General features: G+C 38.6%; 1 protein-coding gene across 2 annotated transcripts in view; it reads left to right on the top strand.

Annotated features, from left to right (window-relative positions):
* Positions 1-24223, top strand: part of LOC118302754 (CUB and sushi domain-containing protein 1-like) — a 269330-nt gene that overhangs the window by 99775 nt on the left and 145332 nt on the right. For both annotated transcript variants that reach the window (XM_047331593.1, XM_047331592.1), the window contains exons 6-9: positions 10675-10787; positions 11652-11729; positions 20815-20896; positions 23352-23476. In XM_047331593.1, the coding sequence (XP_047187549.1) occupies positions 10675-10787; positions 11652-11729; positions 20815-20896; positions 23352-23476 (398 nt within the window). The remainder of the gene's footprint in view (positions 1-10674; positions 10788-11651; positions 11730-20814; positions 20897-23351; positions 23477-24223) is intronic.

Below are 24223 nucleotides of genomic sequence, written 5' to 3'. Positions count from 1 at the left end.
AGTTTGTTCATTGTCCTCCTCTCCACCACAGCTTCAAAAGTGTCTAGCTCGCAGCCTATTACGGCTTTCTTGATCAGTTTATCAAGTCTGTTGGTGTCACTGGCTCCGATGCTGCTCCACCAGCAGACCACAGTGAAGAAAAGTACGCTTGCCACAAAAGACTGATAGAACATCTCCAACATCCTGCTGCCCACTTTGAAGGATCTAAGCCTCCCCGGGAAGTAGAATCTGCTCATCTCCTTATTGTACAGCACATAGCCAGGCTGTTGGTCTTCCAGTTCAGTCTGTTGTTACCTCCCAGGTACTTGTAGTCCTCCACCGTCTCACCTCCTCCCCCACAATGAAAAGGGGCTGCAAAGCTGTTTATAAATACATAGTGAAAGGCAGACAGACACAATCACAACTTACTCTTGTGAGATCAGAAGCAAATAGGTATCTACTATGAATGTATAAGATATCAAATGTACAAAAAAAAAAAAAAAAAAAAAATGGACATAATACCCTAGTTCCGTAAATTTGGCAGGGACACAGCACACTTTCTTCCAAGAATTAGTAGCCTGGAGCAGAGGCGTTATGAGGATCTTAAATAATTGAAGGCATTGACAAGTCCAGACATCTTAAGATTTAACCCCATTGTAAATATTCGGGGAGAACAACCGATTAAAACAATGTTTTACCCTAAAAAATTTTTATAGGGGGTATAAAAACAATAACGTATTACATTAACAAGAGTTGATTGTGTCAAAATGATTAAAATATAGGCTTGAGTAGGGGAATTTTTTCAATTTGTTCAAGGTTGCATTGTGAATGCTAAAAAGAAAAGTCATTCAAATTATTTAAATATTTTTTCTTTATTATGCAGGGATTGTTGTTAGTCCAGAGGTTGAGGGTACTCCTGACATAAACAATTGAGCAACAGTCGGGGGTACTACAGTTCAATGTGTGTTACTGTATGATCTGTCAATACTTCCAGTCAAATTAAAGTGAGGGGAAACGCTTGTTGTCACATGACACAAAGGCAAACCATTATTGCACTATTCAGTCCCACACAGGCTAAATAGTCATCACTGGACATTATCCCATATGGGCTGACAGAAACACAACACACCAACACCACTGGATAATGCTACAGATCAATGTTCAGTGCAACAGCAGGTTTACATCAATCAACACTCTCTTGCTTTATCAGTTACTGCTGTTTAATAAGTGGATTCTGTGCTCTGATAAAGTCCATCTCCCCTAACATCATCTAACCACATCCCTTCTTTCGTTGTGCTCTTGTTGCTCGTTGGAGTTCTCACTCTGACTCGTTTCTCTCTGTTGGTCTACCTCTTCCGTTGTGCACGGGCGGACCTATGGAATTGTCAGGAGGTTTTAAATGGCGATGATCATCTTGTTGTACCTCAGAAGTAGTTGTTGGTGTGCAGTGGGACACACATTTGAGAATCACTGAGCTAGACTAGCTATCTAAACAGCCTTCTTCTCACCAACCTGAGCTTGTAGATGGGGCACTCCCACGACAGGAGATAACTCCTCCCCCATCTCCTCTACTCTTGCCTCCGCCTCGTTGCCTTCATCCTTTTTCTTTTTGAAAAAAGCTTCATATTGGGTTCAGCCCTATGTTCCCACAGCCCTATGTTCCCACAGCCCAATGGTCCCACAGCCCTATGTTCCCACAGCCCAATGTTCCCACAGCCCTATGTTCCCACAGCCCTCTGTTCCCACAGCCCAATGGTCTCACAGCCCTATGTTCCCACAGCCCTATGTTCCCACAGCCCTATGTTCCCACAGCCCTATGTTCCCACATTTCTAGGACATTTTCAAAATTAGGGTTAGGGCTACTGGATAATAGGTTGGGTGTAATTGGCTACCAAATTGTGGGAAAGGGGGATAAAATCGGATACAAATTCATGAAAAAGGAAATGTGGGAACATAGGCCTAATTTAGGAAAAACAATCTTTGAAATGTGGGAACATAGGGCCTAATTTTCAGTGAAAAATATTTCTTAGAAATGTGGGAACAAGGGGCTGTGGGAACATAGGCACGCTCCCCTTATATTCATAGCCTTCAAGTCTTGCCTCAGTGAATTGGCTTGCGAGCTACGACCAGATGCCAACGATGACAAGCCCTGTAACCGATGTGCTTTCTCTCTTGCGCTCTCGCACTAACAAAAATTGCACATGTGCCAAGTGTGTGTGGTTGATCTGCTGCTTCAACGACCTGCAATTGTTAAAGCGCTTTCATCAACACAAATGCATGACTGGAATGACAGATGAATAGAGCGGGGCCTATTTAAAAAATAAAAAATAATAATAATATATGATTTTTGTATTTTATATTTTGATCTGTGGCTATTCATAAAACATTGGGGGCTGTAGACCCATGTTCTTCATTGTTCTCTTAGCTGACTGGTTACTGTAACATTAATGAAAACACTTTTTGGTTTTCACAGCAGTTTATTCTTACTTGTGTTTGGGGGGCATTTCATATTAGAAGAGGAATATTAATGTTATTGGAAAGAACAGATTCAACAACTGATTTAGAATCATGTTGATTTTCCCGATGTATTGAAATCCTACAGGAAGCTAATTGTTGTTTGCACCCCGATTTTCTGAGTTTGTTGGCAGTAAAATTTGTATTCTGGTCTACTAGAACACCCAGACTTTTAAATTTAGAGTGGTCTAGCGTGTCATTTTGGTTTGTTCAGAATATCACAAATCTCCTTTGAAGGCATGGATGTATTTTTGCAGGAGTGGAGGCAGCCTAATGGTTAGACAAGCAGGGTTGTTGCTAGTTCAAGTCACTGGAAAAAAAGAGATAGGGAAGTTACAAAGCGGTTTGGCCTTCTTCTCTAATATCAGCAGATTGCTGAGAACTAGTTTTGTTCAGAAATCCCCACTACTAGACCGGAACATTTTTCTTCTCTATAAGGTGATGTTTGTAATCCCTAATAATTAAGATACTTTATTTAATTTTTCTGTTTTATCTCTTGAAGTGATCTGTAGTTCAGAATGACAATTTGGTAAATATAAATGTCCATGCAACCAAGTTTACATTAGGGATGAACCTATATAACACACAAGAGGAAAGGGACACACTGAAAAAGCATAGCATGTCTCCTTTAACCGTTAACAAACAAGATTAGAATGTAGTGTTCAGAATGGACAAGTGTCTGTGACATAAAAAAATACGACTACAACATTTTTAAACTTTTCTTCCCATTTTCCAGACCTCAGCTTGTCTACCAGTTGTGTAGTAGACATGTACTGTGGTATAATCTGTTAACTTTGAGACTCCTGGTGGAAAATATCCATTCGGATGGTAACATTGTCCCAGAAATGCAAAGATAGTGCCTTGTCGCTCAAAATGTTCTTGTCGTTTAAATATATGCACATTTGTAGTCTACATTAAAGGATTATTCAAAGTGTTATTTTTGAATAATTCTTTATAACTGGTAGATATGTTTCCTAAACGTGTAGCTGCAGAAACCCATTTGTCATGTTCCTCTGACTCCAGCTGAACGATGACATTGTCTTCCATAGTAAGAAAAGGGTTCATGATTGTGGCGCAAGTTGCAGAGCAGTAGAATGGATAGGTCGACAGATCAATAAGTGAAGTGAAGGAGGAAGAAAGGATAGAACCTGATGGAACAAAAGGAATGGAGAATAATTGCGCATTTAGTCCTGTCTGCAACAGAACAGTACACATGAACCCTGGCTTTCTCATGATGCCATTTGTGTGTGTGTGTGTGTGTGTGTGCGTGTGTGTGTGTATGTGTGTGTGTGTGTGTGTGTGTGTGTGTGTGTGTGTGTGTGTGTGTGTGTGTGTGTGTGTGTGTGTGTGTGTGTGTGTGTGTGTGTGTGTGTGTGTGTGTGTGTGTGTGTCAGGTCTTAAGTGGCCGTCTGACAGTGTGAGCTGTTGATCATGTCTCTTGGCTCTGACAGATTACACGCACACACGGCTTATCACTGACAGTGTAGCATTCAAGGACCACTGTCAACCCACCCTCTGCAATGCAGGGGAAGCCAGAGAGTGTGCTGGAGAGTACACCCAACATTTTTTTCACATGGTGCTTGCAATATTTGAAGCCTTTTTACTTGAGCTCATCAGATAAATTGGCAATTCGGGACCCCCTTGAAAACAAGATGGTTCATCTCAAGGGACTTAATCCTTCTGATAAATTTATGAGCAAACTTAGTTCCAACAACATATAGTATGAGTTTATTTCTGCATTTGAAATAAAATACAGAATGAAAATAAAATCACACATAAGTGCGTTGTTACATGTTAGGTAAAACATCAAAAATAAATAACATTAAAATATGATGTGTTTAAGTTGGCAGTTATGATGCAGGGGCAAAGCGGAGAGAGGGTGAGTACCACAAAGGTCTCAAGTTGGAATCGAATAAGGGCTTTTTGCAATTTCATGGTTTTCACCTCAGCCACCATAGGTCTCTTAGACATCTTTGATCAAAGCTCTACGATCTTGGCCTAAAACATTATAGTTATATAAAAGTAAACTTAAATGGGCTTCTAACAAAAACTTATGGTTTTAACTACCTTTTTTCAGATGTGGAATTAAGAGATGACTGACGTTTTCACCGAGGCATTTGGTCAGGTCATTGTGAAAATGAATGACACCTGACAGGACCACTGTGACAGGTTCTTCCTGTTTACTAAGAGCTTTTTCTGATTGGCTGTCCCAAAAGCAATTTCCTGTTTCATGTTCCTGTCTGCTAGCTGGCAGGTTGAATGTCAGGTTGTCTAGCTGTCACATATACACACAAACACTGCTGAGCACGTACACACACAAACTCACACACACACACACACACACACACACACACACACATATATCTATATCTATATAATATATATGATATATATAAATATAAATAATAAAAATATAAATGTTAAGACTGACTGACAGTTTTTACAATCTGATCAATCTGGACTGATTATGTGAGAGTTCCAGAGAAACCTTTGAGCAGTTATGTTTAATTTCACACCTATATCTTGTATAAATTTGTCAACAAAGCATTCCATCTTTGAATGGATATAGGATGAAATAGCAAAGATAAGTTCTTATTCTGAAAGCACAGGCGATAAAACAGAAAGGCACCACTATCTACAAAGCTAGCCGTAGTAACTTTGCACTGTTCTTGCCGAGCCCTTGGCAAATTCATCTTCATTTGTGTCTGCCTGTTATTTGGTGACCTGAATATGAAGAACATATCAACAGCTTATCCTGAATAAAGGTTTCACAATGCAGCTGCATGTGATGTTACAGCTGTAACAACAGGTTGGTTGTTACAGCTCTTATCTTCAAATATGAATTTTTCTTTTCTGATCACTAAAAATCATCCCCTGTTCTTCAACCCCTCTCCTCGTTCCTTCAGCCTAAACCTCTGCCCTTCTACCCTCCTTCTTCGTTTTATTCTCTCCTCTGCCCTGTATTCTCTGCACTCTCAAAAATCCCTCTGGCTATCCCTTCTTCTTCTCCTCTGACTTTCCCTGCCCCGTTTCTGTTCTCCTTCCTCCTCTTCTTCAGTCTTTCAAAACACAAGACAAATTGAAATGCTTAAAGCCCAACAGTGTTACCCCTGTCATTTTCTTTAACTGAATGACTTATTTCACTGCTGAGGGCCATTTTGTCCAAAGAGCATGACCACAGGCAATTAATCATATTTTCTTCCTTATTGCTTACTACGTTATTCATGTTGGTTTTTTGTTTTTTTTAATACCCGTGCTCTTCTTCATGCAACCAGCAGACAATGAAGGTGTTGATTCTCATCCTAAGCAAATAAAACATAAACCTATCAGTGGAATCACAGATGACAGTCTGATAAATCTAGAAGGAAAACATCATCTGCAAACAGCAGAAATGCCATGCTAATATCACTGCTGATTGTTTATGATACAAACAAGAGAAAGGGCCAAGGGACAGCACTGCCTTGTTTGAACCAACTTGATGGTTCTGACACCTCAAAACCTCCATGGAATCCTCCACAGGTGACAATGGAAAATAATGCCATGCACATCTTACAAAACCCTAAACACACATTCAGACAAAATTGACAAATGTCCATCATCTCCATAAAATGAAAGTATATTTTTTCCATGACCTGGCCAGAGTCCACATCGCTCCAAATAAGTCACGGTGAGGTTGAACACTCAGCCAGAATTTCTTTGCAAGCTCCTTGACCTTGGCAGTTTCCCCCCAGGATGATTTAGGCGTGTGATTCCTCCATCATTTGAACAAACACTACAGCCCCTTTTGGCAAAACTCTGGGTCTTGTCTGCCAATTCAAGGGGATTCACATTAGGCCGGCACTATCTTTGGATGAACTTTTTCCATCCTCAGTACCTCAGTTCCTGCCATTAAGGAATCAGTGACGTGCCAAAGAAACAAGGTTCAGACCTTTTTTTTTTTTTTTTTTTCAGTATTTGCTCTCCCCTGATGGCCCTCTGTTACATCTCATTTCACTCCTCCCTTTCGGCCCCTTTCTTTCCTATACTCCTCCACTGAGCCTTTTTTTTTCCTGTTCCCCTTTTTGTAACCATCATCCATCTCTCGGTCTCTTTACTTCTCTTTCAAACGCCTCTCTTGTCCTGTTAATACATTTATATTTTAAATTATATTTACTGGCTGTGATTGTATGTGTGTCTGTGTGTGGGTGTGTTATGAGATTAAAAGTACCAGTGTACCAGGGTTTTGCACTAAGCACTTGTAATAAACAGCTATCTGTTTTAAATAATGTGCTTTCCAACTTTTATTTTTATTTTTACTCTGTATTTTTGTCATTTTGCACATGCTTACATGCAATAAGTACAGCAGCAGGATACACTTAAAGTAATGTATTGCCAGCAATACAAGCAGCCAACAGGGTGGACGGAGGCCGAGACAGCAGTGCCCACACAGTAGAAAGTTATGTCTGTGTTGTGATGTTCATGTATCACCAAAAAGCTAGTGGTCTTATAATAGAGAAGTGCCATAGTAAGCACAGAAGTACCTTTCTCCTGGTCTGCAGTCTGTTTCCTTCTCACCAGCCAGGCTTCTGTTTTTTCAATTGTTTATCAGTCTCTCCTCTTCTTTTCAGTTCAGTCTCATCCCTCTGACCTCTTGTTTGACCCTCATTCCAATGTCAGACAGTTTGCCAGTTCCTATGAATAATGGAAGCGGTGCAGTATATCACACACTTTTTTTTTTCGTCCATTTATCTCTCCACTTTTCATATTTCTCTTTTTATTGTTAAGCTTATTCATGCACACTGACTGTATTTATTTGAGATAGTTAAACATGCACACATGAAAACGTGCATCCTTATTGTCCCCTAATCATAATCACCATCACTACATAGTTCCATCAGTACATCAGCCCTAACCCTGATCTGAATCTAATCCCAATTTTAAGATCAACCTATATTCGGAGTCTAAAAAAGCCTTGGACTTGGGCGCCCCATGTACAGAGGCTGGAGTCCTCCTGCAGCGTGCCTGCTGCATGTCTTCCCCCACTCTCTCCCCCCAACACGCTGAATACTGTCCGTGTCAAATAAAGTCTTTAAAAAATGATTTCTTACCAAAATGGAGACACCAAATCACCAAAATGTGCAAAAACATATGTAAAGCACAGAGGCCAAACAAGCACAACTCAACAACGCTGGATATATGTAGGTATATAGAGAAGTCCTCCAACCTAAACCACCATAGAGGTCCCTTGTCCTTACCCTTATGATCTGACCTGTTGTAGCCTCCCCAGGTAAGTTGAACCTTCAGCATCACGGTTGCAATAATGATGATGTAGTTGTGCTAATGGAACAGTCATGGTTTGGTTAAGTTTAGGTAAAATCAAACAACTTGGTTATGATCAGAGAAAAACTGTGGTTTGAGCTAAAATAATAACTTTCTCATGGTCAGAGGATTATCGTCATTGTCATGGTTACAATAATAAACCCAGGGTTGAGGTTATGGAAAAGTCAATGATAAGAGAAACAATATGAGCCGTAAGCTTCACAGGGGAAATCAACAGCAGTCTCCTCTGTCAAAGTCCTGTGTGTTTTTGACCCACATGTCCACTCCAACCTCCTCCTAATGCAGACTCTGTTGCGGTACAGTACATACTACATCACCTGACTTCCTCCTTTGCTCCGGTTGTAATCACTATGGCCAATACAATAAAACGTAACTCTGGACGATGAAGTTGATCCTTGCAAAGTAGCATGATGTAGCATCAGTTATTTATAAATGCTGTACTGTACTGTTATATGATTTGGAGACTGTATCTAAAACATGATCCATCTCCATTGATACAATAGATATAATTCACTGTTATTAATGCACTGTCACTTATTGTAATATCGAACCTCATTAATTATTGATTTGGTCTTCAATTGTCTCTCAGTTGTTTGGGTAAAATACTTTTTTTTTCTTTCTCCACTTTAATTCAAATTTAGTTTGACTTCAGTTAGAGACAAAACAAGACCAACAGTAAGTGCTTATATAACAGTATCCTGTTTCATTATATGAATAATTTTATTTACTAGACATCATTAACTGGTTCATCACACACTTATCAGTGTAATGAGGGTAAAAGTGAACTGAAATCTAGAAAAAAATTATTATTGCTGGACTATAATATGGTGCTTTGTTGGTGCTTGTAGGAGCTCTGCATCAATTTCTCTTGCCCCGCTGCAAGAAGAGGTCAAAGGTGAAGTGCAGAACATTAGCTGTGTCTGGAATAACTCCCTACACTATTTATTACAGGATGTAATGCTGTATATGTGTTGCCTATTTCATTTGTGTGTAGGAAATGTATTCATTACAAAGTGCCTACAAAAAAATCCCATAGTTTTTGCTCTGATTTTAAGGTTCTTAATATCATATCATATCTCTAGTATGTCAAGTTGATGTCAAGTAAGTCAAGTACTTACACTACCACACATATATTTATATAGTATATTTATCCACATACCACATGTAACTGAGACATACCACTGGTTGACTCATTGAGAGATAACACGATTGCTCTGCTGTAGTCTTCTCAGTGTATGTACTGTGGGGTTGTAGTGCCTTTGGGCAGAAGCATTGTCAGAGCTTTTGTCTCATCTGACATTTTTCATATTCTTTCTCTCTAATTTTCATGAGCTGTCTCGTTCAGTCTTTTCTTTTTGATTTGATTTGATATCGATCCCAACTGAATTCAAAGAGGCAGAACTGTAATAAGCACTCAATAAGGTCCTCTAACAAGCATACTTAATATTTTTTACTCCACCGCTCATATTTTGTTTCTATCCGTTTCCTTATTGGTGTTTCTTTCTCTGCCTAGTGTACGGCATTATTAAAGGGCAGTTACCTTGCTCCAGGGAGGATTGTAGAACATAGGCTTCCAGGCAGTCTCTTACATCATTTCCTTTTTTAATATATATTTATATATCTATGATATATATATATATATTTTTATCACTGCCTTGGTTGCTTTTGGTAACAAAATGCAAGAGATATAACATGATGATGTAAGATTTACCAAAGGCAACCAACTCATTGTCTCAGTGGTAATGCTGTTTTATGAAAATATGATAATTTCCAACTTTCTTTTACTTCTTTCTCCATTCACCTCTTCTGATTTAATATCTCTCTCTTATTTTCATGTAATCCTTTGTTTTTATCATTAATAAATGTGAGACACAGCTGGCTTCAGTCAGGCATCGTATTCTGAGCCCAGAGTCATATAATCTTTACATTTCCAAAATCCAAACATCCCACCTAACAAATTGGACTTATCTCGCTTTTCAATTAATCTGAAATGTTTTTTGTTTAATGGATATTAGATTTGTTGAATATCCCTTCAGCTAAACACTTTTTTTGCAAGGGTGTTAAACATTATCCAGTACAACTGCATAAAACCTGCTTTTGGTCAGTGGTGATCATTATGTGATGGGATCAATATCATTCATTCATTTCTCACATCCACATTTTCCAAGGCAGTGGAACAAATTGCCTTTCAACTAAAACCACCATAAATAACAGCCAGACCCTCTGCCAGACATACAGACTACTGTATGATTGTGAGTGACATCACAATCATACAGTAGAAAGTTCTGCTTCACATAGGGATAGGGATTTTTTACATTATGCATAGGCCTTGAGATCAAGTCATGTGGAACCTGGAGTTGTTCAAACTTCTCTGTTGTGAATTTTAGGATATACCGTGTGAGCAATTATTTGTGTGTAATTTCACAACATTTTTCACAAGAAAAAGAGCCATATGAATCTGCATTCCCTAATTACGCAGCAATTTTGAGGCACTTTCCTCCAACAACTGCATTTTTGTTGGAGACTTTTTCTCAAGATCAAATAAAAATATGTAAAGCTCATTTTCCTTCCACAAAGTCGCACATGCATATACCCTACCAAATTATGGAGGAGCTTTTAATATCTCTTTCAGTGTAATATTTACGACCAGTGTGGAGCATATAGAAACAGTTCCACAACAACAACAACAACAGTGCAAGACTCCAAGACTGTTATATATATAACATATAGAATATAGAATAAATACACCGGAGAAAATTCACTGTGACTTAACTCTTTCTAGAAAGACTGTCATGTTCCAGATAGTTGTAAAATTTGAATATCATTAAATGTATTATTTTTCATTTTTTATTTTTCATCCAGGTTGACTGGCATGACACTGCCCTCACCAGTGATATCCAGTAAGAACTGGCTTCGGTTACATTTCACCTCAGACAGCAACCATCGAAGAAAAGGATTCAGCGCTCAATACCAAGGTATGGCACACAAACCCTTTTTCTTTTTTTACACCTTACCTAGTTGAGTTTCTTTTGGAGACATATACAAACAAATGCACACATATAAAACACAAACAAGCCAGAGCTGGATATAGATGGTTGTTTTCATGGGTTATATCTGCCACGCCCCCCCTCATACATCTGCGTATGTTGTAATTGAGATTAACACGTATTGGGAACGGATGTCTGAAATCACCTGAATTGACCTGCTGGACCATTCCTGCCTATAATCAACTGGTTGTTTGGTTTAATTGACACATTAAGGTGCATATTAGTTTCCACGTGGCGGCCCAGATTTAATTGGCTGCCTCCAACACAAAACATGGTGAGCATGTCTCTCGTTCTGTGACTCACACTTGCTGTCTGTATCCATGTCTTTTTTCATTCAAACAGAATGCCGACTCACACACACTCTTGCCATCGGTAATTTTGCCAATCTCAGAAACAAAGAAAGAAAAATGTGCTTTTCATGCCGAGTCAGATTGTCAGTGAACTGTAGTTTGGTTGTAGCACGTTATTCTCTGCAATGTTGCTGGTGGGATAAATGTTAATGCCACTCTTCTCCTTTGTCTTCTCCTCCTCTTTCATATCTGTTGTCCCCACTCCTTTATGTCTTTTAATCTTTTCTCCTTTTCCCTGCTTTAATTTTTGGTTTGTGCCGTTGTTGCTTTTGTCGCATTTGTTTGTTGTAGGAGGGGGAGTGTGAAGCCCTTTCTGGATAGCACAAATAGACGATGTGCACCAAAGAGCAACTCTGAAAATAATCACAAGTGCTTTAGAAAAAAGGTGCAAAGTAAATGAGGTCCATTAATGTATGACATTATTTCTTTTTTCTTTCTGTAGTTAAGAAAGCAATCGAATTGAAGTCCAGAGGCGTGAAGATGATGCCCAGTAAAGACTCCAGTCACAAAAATGCTGTCTGTAAGTAAACTACTGTCTGCTGTTTGTGTGTGTTTGTTGATGGTCTGTCTTTTCAAAACAACTAAAAAAGAAAATTCTAATACGTCTGCTATTTTCTCAGTATTAGAAAATTAAAGGCGTTTTTTTTCCTTAACAGTTAACTTCTAACAAACATCCTAAAATCAGTTCACTGTAAACTAACCCACAAAGCCCCCGAATGTGTGTCCTCATGCAGTTACTTCTTAATAAGCAAGTCAAGCAAAAAGAGCTGGAACATAAAAGGTCCCACTTCATCGCATGAATGCGTGTGTCAATTTTTGCTTCATTCAAAAATGTGAGAACATAATAATTCATACTCTGTGGAGCTTATAAAGCACATTCTTATTTAAGAGTGGGAGAAGTGTTGTCTAAAGTCCATGGTTCCCCTCGGACGCCATGTCTTCTGCTGGTGTGTATTGGGAATCAGAACTGGCCAGCCCAAATGATTTTGAATACAATCTGATATTCTGCTTGGTGTTACTGTGTCAAACCCTGTGTACAGCTATTATGATTGAATATAATACGCTGTACTCATGAGTCTCTTATGCTAGTTTATATCATTTTAACTTCACAAAAATGTTCAAGCCTCATGTTTTCACACACAGTGGACCACCTTGTGCTTTTAGAGAATCTGACTACAGTCCACAAGAAACTCACCGCAGCATACTGATTCCATTTCTGCTGGCTGTCGCGATTGCTTCCCAGTGGATTAGTAGTTTCAATTACCCATTTCAGCTCTTTATTATGTTTTAACTTTCTTCATTTTCAAAAGCTACGTGGTGCCTAGAGATTTGGTGTAGTGATTCTTCTTGGCCAAAGCTGGCAACGCACCCAGTGCATCTTATTCATTCATTTTGGAGGTGCAGCCAAGATTTTAGAAAGAGACAGTGTATTCTCCATCAGGTGAAGTCATTAACGGGTAAACCAGTGACTGCTCATCTGAGGCATATTGTAAGCCAGTAGAAAACGTTTGCAATCCTTCATGAACATTAATGATGGTTGATAGTTGATTAAAATGCGTGTTCCTCTATTGTTTTCTACTCTCTTCTCTCCTGTCTTCATTTCATATGTTCAGCTGTTTCCTTGATTTTAAATAGGTGCTGTCATGCCTCTCTCCATGCAGTTTGTGACATGATGAAAGCCACATCTTCAATTTATTTTCCCATTGGAATACAAAGCATGACTACATGTCAAAGTTGATCATTAAATTAGTTTGCATCTGTAATTAAAGTGCTGTAAATAGTCCAACAGAATATTACCAGCAACTCGTAATGTTCAATAGCTCATATACTAAACGTGACCAAGTGTCATTGTTGTTATGTATGCAGTAGATAAATCGTCAATAAACCAAGAAATATATTATGGTGGTGAATGTAATGGCTCATTATGGTAAATATATAATTTTCTAAGTTGGAAAGAGCCAACATTGTCAACCAGGGGGACAATGTTAGCATCAGTTGTTTCACACAATGATCAAGAACAGTAAACCTTAGTGTTATTAAAACTTTCATTAATTTAAAAAATTCTGATGTCAAACTAGTTTTGGTGGTTTCATATTGGTTATTTTAAATAACATATACCATTCTATTTGACATTGTGCAGTAAGTAGCAGATTTCACTTATGAAATGAAACCATGCTTCTAATAATAGTGAGATCCGATTAAAAACTGTCTGAAGTTTCATGGTTATTGCAAAAACTACACAATTTACCATTTTTTTTTAAAGTTTGAAGATGATTCATAACCAATCAGTTTGTTGTGTTGCTTGCAAGTAATGTGCACAATACATGTCAGTTTTTATGGTTTATCTGGTAATTAAAAGCCATTAAAATAAATCTTTAAAGTGGCTGTATTTTTGCCTTTTAGTATTTATTCAGCTTCTGCTTTGTGATATCTTGAAACCAGATGAATCATCTTCGATAGCTACGGGGATTAGAATATATCAGTGACATTTAAAAGGAAAACTGTGGCAAAAGAAGGTCCTCAAGTCATCTTGTGAGCTGCTGAGGTTCTGTGTGTATAAGTATTCTGTACTGCCTTGTATTGTGTATTATTTTAATTTTACTAGGTGATCCATATGGAGTGTATGTATCTGGATCTCAGGAAGAAAAAAAAATCAAATCAATGGCAGCTAGTGGGAATCCAATATAACTTAAACACTACATTGACCACAAAGCAGTAAAACAATGAATTGAATGATAAATACGATAAATATCTCTGCAGTATGGGTGGCTGACATGTGTCTTGGAAGCTGAAGCCGCCTCTGAAACAGCATTCAGATCATCTGACAGAGGCTTTTAATTATCGCAGGAGCTCAGGCTCATACCTCATCCATTCCTTAACATTTAGCTCCATAATAAAACCCTCATCAATAATTCTGCTGATTTACACGCTCAGTCAAGCATGTGCCGGTGCAATTAACATCAGTATGGTGTTTTGTGTGTACGCATGTGAATGTGAAAAAAAAAGAAAGATATCTAATGTGCTTGTGTGCCACTTCGTCTGTTCCTGCAATTAAAATTAAAACAGTTTTTTCTTTGTGTGTGCTTGAGAGTATGCATGTGATGAGGAGGAGTATATGGTACTTCGGTGAAAAGTGAAGATCACACGCACACGCACACGCACACACACAGAGCACACATAGACACTCTACGCTTTTCTTTTGCCTACACTTACACTCAGACACACACATAAGCACAAACATACTCATATACAAAGTGGTTTCCACATGAGAGAATCGCCTTAAGATAGCCTGCCGAGTCCAAAGCTATTGCATTTGGTTGTTACGAGAAGGGCCAGCCAACAAAAACATCTTGTTGTGAAGTAACTCTCTTTCCATGGTGGTTTATGGGGGTTTCTCTCGGGCTGACAGTTAAATGTTTTAAAATAAATTACATTATAGCCTTAGCAATGGGATTTTCTTGGTGTGCCATAAATATACAGAGGGGTCCAAAAGTCTGAGGCTGTAGAAGTCTCCAACTGTCTCAGACTTGTGGGACCCACTGTATATTATCTTTAAAAAAAAAACTAACTTTGCCTCATTAGGGTTTGTATTTTATCATGATGTTTAAGTGCAGTGATCACCAGTGGGTTTTGCACACATGCTTAAAGACTCTCAAAAGTACCTATCCCACTTGTAAAATGAGTGCTGCACTGAACAGAACTAGCTTTGTTATCTGTAATCATTATGTGGAGCTAAAGAATGATGATAATGACTGTTAACTGTGTTGTCCAGGGATCCCTTAATCTTTTTAAACCCCGGACCTAAATGAGAAAGTTACTTTCTCACCATGGGACCCATGCTCATTAAAACATACTAGCATTTTTATCATGGTGACCAAAACTCAGTAAGTGTGGGCTTTGAACTGAAGGTTCAGGGAAGAGTGTTGTACAGTTAGGCCACGAGCCTGGGAACCAGTATCATTAAAACATTTAAAAAAAATAAAGTCAATGTCCACTTTTAGTCCCGAACCAGTCTTTGAGCAACATTTCTTTACACTGTAGGACTCCCAGTGGTAATATTATAGCTGCATGGCAGAGAATGTGCAGTCTTCATGTAATATATAACCATTACAAAGAACTAGAGACTGATGATAATGAGTTTTACCTGTCTAGAGAATGGTTTGCTTATGAATCATATTCTAAAAGACTGTGTAACAGCCTCTAGCCTATATTAAAGCACAGACTAATAGACAGACACACATGAGAATAAGTTTAATTCAGTTTAAGAACAGTCCCTTTATGAACAATTCTCAAATTGACTATTGATTAAATCCTACAGTACGTGATACTTAAGAGAGATATATACAGTATGTAGATACATAAATGTTTATTCAAACACACTGATATAAAGTAAGAATAGTAACTACAGCAATGTAAAATGGTTCAAATAAGTGCAACTCCTCTTATAGTAGTTGCCCTCTCTCCCCACTAACGTTTGCTTACTGCTGATGATGTGTCATATTTACAGAGAGGCTGAAAGATTGTGATTAAGGAGCATTTCTCCCCAGACAATGACCAAGAACTATAATGAATCATCATCGTGAAAGTGTGATTTATAATCAGTGTTTTCTTCAGAACTTGCCAGGCAAGGTGGTGCTGGGCTGGGGTCTACTTAAATGAGAGTGATGCGGCCACTTGAAACTTAAAATTGCAAGATGGTTCAGTAACACGGCTAAATGGGTGTGGGGAAACTTTACACTAGTGCAGTCTGTACCCATCGGAATAATATGATATATTTAATTTCATCACACATGGCTCCGGCTCAGCATCCAGCCAATTGTTTTTTTCATTTTTTTTCATGCGGAAATATGTGGCTGCGGACTTCAGCTCTGGGCTCGATACTGACCTGTCAGCATGACAAGGTGGAGGAGAATGGGGGAAGAGGGTGGATAAGAGTCAGGAAGAAGAGCGGAGGAGAGCGGAACAGAGCATGTCAACAGAATGCACTTCACACATTCTCTGAAGAGCATCTCAACAGCTCTTACCTGAAACACATATCAGCTGATTACACACACCCACACACACACACCCACACACACACACTCACACACACACACACACACACACACACACACGCTCTCCGTGCACCCTCTCTCATTGTCTCATTGACCGAAGTTTCAAGTTTTTTTTAGTTTTTTTTATGGCTAATCTGTCAACTGTTATAAAAAGCAAACTTTTGTGCTACATGGCTTTGCATTCTAAATGCAAATGTCTTCTGTGTTTATCCGTCTTCACGTTGCTCTCTAAGCCAGTGGTTTACCACTTTTCTCCAATTCCCTGAGCCAGTGGTTTGTAACACTTCTCTTGGGAACTTCAACAACAGTTTCTTACAAGAGAGGAAACCAAACAAACAGCGACCAAACAAGAAGTAAATAGCCAATATGACATTGCTTTATGAGATTTACCGTGTTTTTGATTCTCTATAAAAAATGTTTGATTCATGAAAGAATGATGTATATATCTATATATGTATAAATCCATGTAGACTGATTATGTAAAAGTTTTACTAGAACCAGGTTACCTGCTAAACACCAATGCTTACAGCTCCATGCAGCAGACCAACACAATGATGACAAGAGTAAATATTCATGCTTTTGAACACGTACTGAATTAAAAAGGGGTTTACAATTAATTTTCCCACAGCTGAAAATTCATTATGTGATAAATGTTGTGCTTTAGGATAACAGAGTAATAATAACATCTGATTCATATTTCAAAATCCCAATAGAAATTAAGCATTTAAACACCAGATTATATCCTCTGGATAAAATTAAATGGATTTAAACCTTGTAAATTGTTTTAAAGTATGTAAATTACTTTTGTGTCACATCCTGTTAAGTATTTATCAGGGCCATAACTAATAGTATACGATACACTCCTGTCTTTAAACGAACAGGTGTCACCTCTAATCTGGCCGCGTTGAGGGCTAACAGGGATGGCAGTAGCCACATAATCACATTATGCTTGTTGGTATAATGATTGCTGTTATCATACTGGATTTTATAATGCATAATTCTTAAAACCACGAATGCTAAAGCAATGGTTTTCCATGGTTACTGTTGAATCTGGAGGTCCTGAGAAACTATTTTGCAAAACAAATTACCAACATTCTCCAATGTTCTGGAAGAGTACTTTTTGTTTAACCTTAATTTTTGTGCACTTATTTTTCAAACTTAAATATTCACAATAAATAGTAGACACTATTGCATTTCATACATAGTGTCTACGTAGTGTCTATGCTATACAACAGAAAAACAAAGAGAGAAAAATTAAAAACATTATACATTAAAAAGATCAAAAGATTGAAACTGAAAAGTTGATGAAACTTTTAAAGAATAATTCAAACTTTATAAACTGATATATGATATGTTTCTTTGATACTCTGTTACAAGTAAAAATCCTGCAACTGTAATATGTCAGCTGTGAATACAAGTGGATAAGTAATGGCAGTAAAATGTACTCAGATAATTAGATTAACTGAAAGAGAAGTGCCCAGTCTGCAGAAAAATGGTTCACGTCATTATAATCTTCCACATCTACAGAAATGATGTGGGCAAAAAATCCATTACATATATTAACATGGTGCAATCCAGTGCAACATCATTACAAACTATCACCTCATTATTAAACATAGAGTTAAATTAATGTAACTCTGATGTTGTCAATCAAAACTGCATTTGATGTTACAGGAGTACCTGACTTTGGACAGGTATCTTCAATAATTCTCTTCATGTGGTGGTTTTCATTTTACTCACAACATTTGTTCCACCTTTTTCACTGTCACGCTAAAACATTTCCCCACAATTACTCCCTGAAGGTTTTATTGAATCTCGATGTCATTTTGCACAATACATGTTGTGATTTGGATGCGGCAGTGGCACACAACAGTTGGAAAATTCAATCTGTATGGATATTTTGAAAGCAGGCAAATAGGAGGTAAAGCATATACTGATCAGCTTCATTAGTAATACCAGTCATGGTCAGTCAGTGGTTTAAGTGTTGTGGCTGATCTGTATTTATAAGTTTCAGAAAATGAAGTACTTAAGTAAATAACACATTCCTTAAATTTGTACTTGATTAAATGTACTCGTCAGTGCCCCCCCTAACTTACTTTCAGGGGTGAGTGCATATGACTTAAAACTGGGAGGGAGTGGGCGGCTGATCGACTAGCACAGATATCAGTAATACCAAACAAGAACGAGCACCAACAAGAAAACGAATCACTTTTTACACATTCCTAAAAAGTTGATTTTTAGAGATGAAAGGTTTGCTGGAAACACTTTGATGATATTGAAATGACGTTATGAATCATAAGCTTGTGTTTAAACGTTGAATGGTCTTTTAAGTGCAAATATGGGATTAAGTCAGCTTGAGGATTTTTTGACATCAGCCCATCAGCAATATTTGGCAGCTTTTATTCTTATAGCAATCTCATGTAGTTTGCATGAGCTGGATTTGTTTCAGCAATGTGAACCTTTTATATTTGATGCCAATGAAAACCATTTGAACACGAGTTAGAGAGAATGACGGGATGAGAGAGCGCAACAGAGAAAGTGTGTTTTACAGTGTGTTTGTGTGCTGATTTTTTGGACCGAACATCAAAAACACAGCAAGGCAGAAAGACAGCTGGTTCTGTTTGCATCATATCTCACACAAACATATATTCACAGTGTGTGTATACACTCACAACCCCTCAGCACACACACACACACACACACACACACACACACAAACACACACAACACAATCACATAAACACAGCAAATCATTCATCCATCTTTTATGCTAGGATGCACAAAACTTCGGCATGTCTTTGTAAATTGCAGCTAATGCATGTGAGAGAGAAAAAGCGGGGTGATCAAGCTGGGAATACAAAACTAAAGAGTGGGAGCAGAGGCAGTCTGGGAAGATGGGAATGAGAGAGAAAGAGGAAATGTGAAAGATGGGCAGAGATGAAGAAAGAGTGATTATGCAGACAGGTGGGATCTTATAACCCTAATAGTTTCTTTTTTCTTTTTATCATGTTATGTTTTTTATGCCGTCCATTTTCAGTGTCCTTCTCATTTTCTGCATTTTATATTTTTCTTTCCCTTTTTTAATTTTTCTTCTGCAAACCACCTTCACCCACAGACCTCCATTATGACAGACTGAGTATCGGTTGGTTCCTGTCATCTGCATGCAGCAGACGCTTCCAGCCAGAGCAACGTCTTAATCCAATGCAAGATCTAGAAAAACATGTTTTTTTCAAAGTGTTATGTTTTTGTGCTTTTTTAGGAACAGTGCAGATCATGCAGAGAAAAACAGGATGGAAGGGGAGGCTGAAAACTGTAATCAGTTATCTTCATTAAATCTCTGCTGGTGTTCTTTTTCCTCCACAACAGTTGTTTCACCATTTTAATTATATGCAAACAATTTCTTCTTAAAGGTTTGATTAAATTTCCATGCATTTTTGCACACCACATATGCACATGTTTACACTAGTATTACTCAAAATATTCAAAAGTCAAACCTCATGACTGCATGCATAGATCAAGTTTGAATTTCATAGCATTGATCATTAAGATATACAATTTGACTCAGAATACAGTTTGAGGTGGTCCTAAATAATTTGCTTGTTCCCTCATGTAAAAGTATATACAACCCTCTGTAATACCATTTTTTTTTATTAAGGCTGGGTTTTCCTACTGCATGGAGCTACTGAATGTGTGGGCTTGTTATGAGAGCATCTTTCAGATTGGTTTTCTGGTGGCATCATTTTTTATCTGTAAAAAATTAAACGCATCACACTGTAAATCAGGACACTTGAATTAAATGAAACCATTGTTAATGTGCTCTTCCTACCATGACAAGGCAAAATCTCTGCTGTGAAAAAGGACTCTTCAGAAATATTATGCTAGAATTTGTATTTAGTTAAAATCAAATCACAATTACTCCAGTTTTTTTTTATGGGGGGAAACAAAGTGCTTGTTTCCTTCCTCCTCTCGTAGAAGATCAATAGATAGAAATGGTCGAGACTTTGTCTTGGACTTCATAGACTGATCAATTGCAAAAGGCAGATCATGATGTCTTTTGGTAAGGGTTTGCTGCTTTCTGATGAAAACCACTTGATGTTAATTTATTGTTATTGTTGTATCGTATTATTACTCTAACTGTCAGAAAAATAAACGCCAGAGGCAAAGGCCTTGTTTTCACACTGGGGCCTGTATACTTTTCAAACATGTTCCTGAATCTGAATAGATTTTACATTCAAAGGCTGAGTGCATGCCACATTTTGTGAATTCTCAACAACAGTTGGGGGTTACGTCTCACATTTGGAGTTATCCCAGTAGTGCTTAACCACTTAGCTTTCATCTCATTAAAAAAAGAAATACTCAGATGCTCATGGTCACAGTGAAAAGAGGGATTTTGCCCCTGTCATGCTCATGTACGAGAAAAATTGGTATGAGAATAAGTTTCTACTGAATTACCTGTCAGCCAAATATGATGAAGTTTAACAATTTAAAGATATGTTGAAATTCACATTATAATGATTAAACAATGTTTTATTTTCTTTTTCTTTTTTTCAGTGAGTCAAAGTGGTCTTGCTGGTGATGTTTGTCCAGATCCCGGAGTTCCAGAAAATGGCAAGAGGATGGGCTCCTCCTTCCAGTAAGTTCATGTTTCTTCTTTATCTCCAACTCACCTCCTCCATCTCATTCATAGTCAGATCAGGTATTCAAAATCTCCACAACTACCTTGGACATAGCTTTATTTTTAGCTTTATTGTAAGTTGTCAGATATTTAGTTTACTGCAGTAGGTTATTGCATTTGAGAGGGAGAGAGAGAACTCCCAATGGGCTGGTGTCCTATGGTTTTTTCTTCTTCTTTTCTTTTGATTACTGATGGTTAAATAAAGATGTTGAGCCTTGCTGGAGGCTGAACAGCTTCCCATTGTGAAAACACATACACTATTTGCTCTAGGTGGGTTTGTTCTTCCCCCGGCTTTGGCTTTACGATATACTGTACTTTTCTCTGCAACAGGCACAATGGAGGCAGTCAGAGACTAGTGAGCTTCTCTATGGCTCCGTGATTCAACGGGCTGTTGCTGTTTTCCAGATTAGTTTGAGGTTACAGACATTTTGACTTCAGGGCCCAGTACAGATCATCAATTATTCAGAAACAACATTGAGCTTTGTTTCCCCCTCTCTCTTCTTCACTCACGGGTACCAGATTAACAGTGAGTTCCCGTCCACCCCTGTTCTGGTCCCAGAATTAGTCCAAGGAGCTTGGAACATTCTCACCGAAACTCTCCGTCGTTTTCATGGAGATCGAAGTGTTTTGTGGTTTACGTATCATCATAGATCATTTCTGTCAGTTGGGGACCTGTTTTTGCAGGGCTGACTTTTTAGCTGTGAAACATCTAATGTGACTGGCTTGTAACAAGCATGAAAAAAAATCTCTTAAACTCTCCAAATGGGGGACTGTTCTCCACAAGTGGCACAATTGCTGGAATTGCAGCAGCTACAGTATTACTCTCTTTGCTTATAGTTGGCGGACCTGTCGACATGTGTGGTTCTAAACTGCTGCCGCTATTAATTTGTCAGCAAGTGGAACAGGTTGGTGTGTAACTCTCAGTCCAGAGCTGCACTTACGGATCATTCGCATTGTGTTTATAGCCTCTTTGCAAACATCATCAGTAGCTCTTCTAGCCATTTTGTCCAGGCACACTGTTGGGTTCACAAGGGTCCACACTTCCTTTCAGTAGTAGGATCTTGGCTAATAAATAGGGACTTGGTGGACATGGGGATTTGTTAATGATTCACTCCATGGTGTCTGTCATCTAATCAGTCGAGACATAATAGTATATATTCAGGAGTGAGCAATTATAAAATAATCACCTCTCCCTGGACTCATCCACTTAGCATTAGCATTAGTGGCAGCTAAATTGTTCTTACGTTACACTTCTGAAAAAAATAAGAAATCAAAATAGGAAAGTTTTTTTTGGCCTAAAAACTTTTAAATGATAAATTAATTTTTTTCTTTTCTCCAGCTTCTGCTTCTGTTCTTAACAATTAGGAAGTCTGACTAACACAAACTCTGCAGGACCCAGAGTCAGCCCAGTTGTTTGAGTTAGTGATAGGTCATTACCTCCATGTGCGTATATGATGGTGTGTTCTTGTGCATGCATGTTGGCATAGATTGGTTGGCTTGGTGTGTGTTACTGGTTTATATCTTATCATCATTAAGCACAGAGATGCAGGAGCTGGAACAAAACAGGGGGGTACGGTGAAGTAAAACGGGAGAAATGGAGGGGAAACATAGCTGCAGAGACAACTTTCACTGCAGACGTGTAAGATGGCTGTTGCCTAGTTTCTCACTGCAGTTTTGATCCACAGACAACTACATAAACATTTGTGAAGGAAAGGTCTTGGTTCTTTCCAAGGCAATGGCAATAACAACAAAGTTTTCTTTCCTGCAATTGTAGATTTCACAGTGTGCGGCCGGATTCAGTGTCGTCAGCATTGCCAAAGTGACTGAAACTGTAAAGCGGATGACCCAAGTGTCCGTGACAAAGGCACTAACAGATAGATTTGGCCTGGCTTTACAACTCCACGGTGTTTAACAACAGGGTGGAGCTACTGAACAACCGGAACCCGACATGCTGAATGTTTGGCCAGGTGGTAGACTGTGGTGTGTCTCAGCAGGAAGGAGACATTAAGCTTTACAGAAAAAAACCCATGCAGACATCCACGAAGAGGGCTGATTGTCCCTCGCACGTATTAGACAGCAGGATGTTGGACAGAAAAACAAGAATGATCAAGTGATCAGAGAAATGGGAGAGAAGGGATAATGAGTGGAGAAAAGAGAACAAAGAATTGCGAAAAATCGTGAAAGAGAAGAATTTTAGATCCGTATAATGATTATTTTGCATAAGGATATGAAAGTCATTGCATCATTAATATCGTTGACTATCATTCATACGTGTCTAATTCTCTTGTGATGTAGCCATGACACCTGTAGCGCTTTATCCAAGTATCACACATGTCACTCGACTAAAGCGAATCAAAGTGACTGTTATTACTATTACTGACGTGTGTTGTTACTGCCGTGTCTCCTTAACCAGGGTTGGCTCCAGCGTCCAGTTCAGTTGTGATGACAGCTACGTACTACAAGGATCTAAAAGTATCACCTGTCAGCGAGTCACTGACACACTGGCTGCCTGGAGTGACCACAGACCCATCTGTAGAAGTAAGTTTGACCCGTCAGTCCGTCCCCCTGAAACGGATTGAGTCTCCTCATGCCTAGTTCACAATACAGGAACTTTAGCCTGATTTTCCACTCCCCGACAAATGTCGGAACCCGGCGACAAAAGCCCCAGATCAGAGCCAGATTGGCAGTCGCCGCTCGCTATGTGTGAACTCTTCCGAGACGCGATTCAAGAGGCTTGCTGACACGTCGCCTCATGTCGGGGGTTTCTCCTGGTGAAAGATCATGTAGTGTGTGACCCCTTGTCGCCAGTAGTAGTAGTAGTAGTAGTATGTAGCATGTTGAACTCACAGACCCTGCAAGACTCCCGAACACATGACAGTCATTTAGTGTGAATAATCTGAATTTGGCATTATATGCACATGCATCAGAGCTGCAATGAAGCTGCCTCGTGTAATATTTTCACGACTACAACTCAGTATAATTTATGCTTGGTATGAGTGGTTCATTAAGTTTGTTTTTGTTTGAAATTCAAATTCAAATTAACTAAGTAAATGTTTGTGTGGCAATTTTTTAGATATGAAACAGCTTCACACATTAGTAACATGAGACAAATAGCCGACTCATAGTTGATGCTCTGACACCCCTGTCTGAAGAAAGGTTTTCAGCACTACAAAGGAAAAAGCTTTGAAATGCGTCTCGTTCATATAAACAATCATACACTGATGCTGATGGAGTTGCCAGGCGAGGTGCTCACCTCCTTATCTTGGATTCAGTGTCGTGCCGCTG

Source organism: Scophthalmus maximus, chromosome 4 (genome assembly GCF_022379125.1).
Source record: "Scophthalmus maximus strain ysfricsl-2021 chromosome 4, ASM2237912v1, whole genome shotgun sequence".
NCBI classification, from domain to species: Eukaryota; Metazoa; Chordata; class Actinopteri; order Pleuronectiformes; family Scophthalmidae; genus Scophthalmus; species Scophthalmus maximus.
This window is presented reverse-complemented; position numbering and strand designations above follow the sequence as displayed.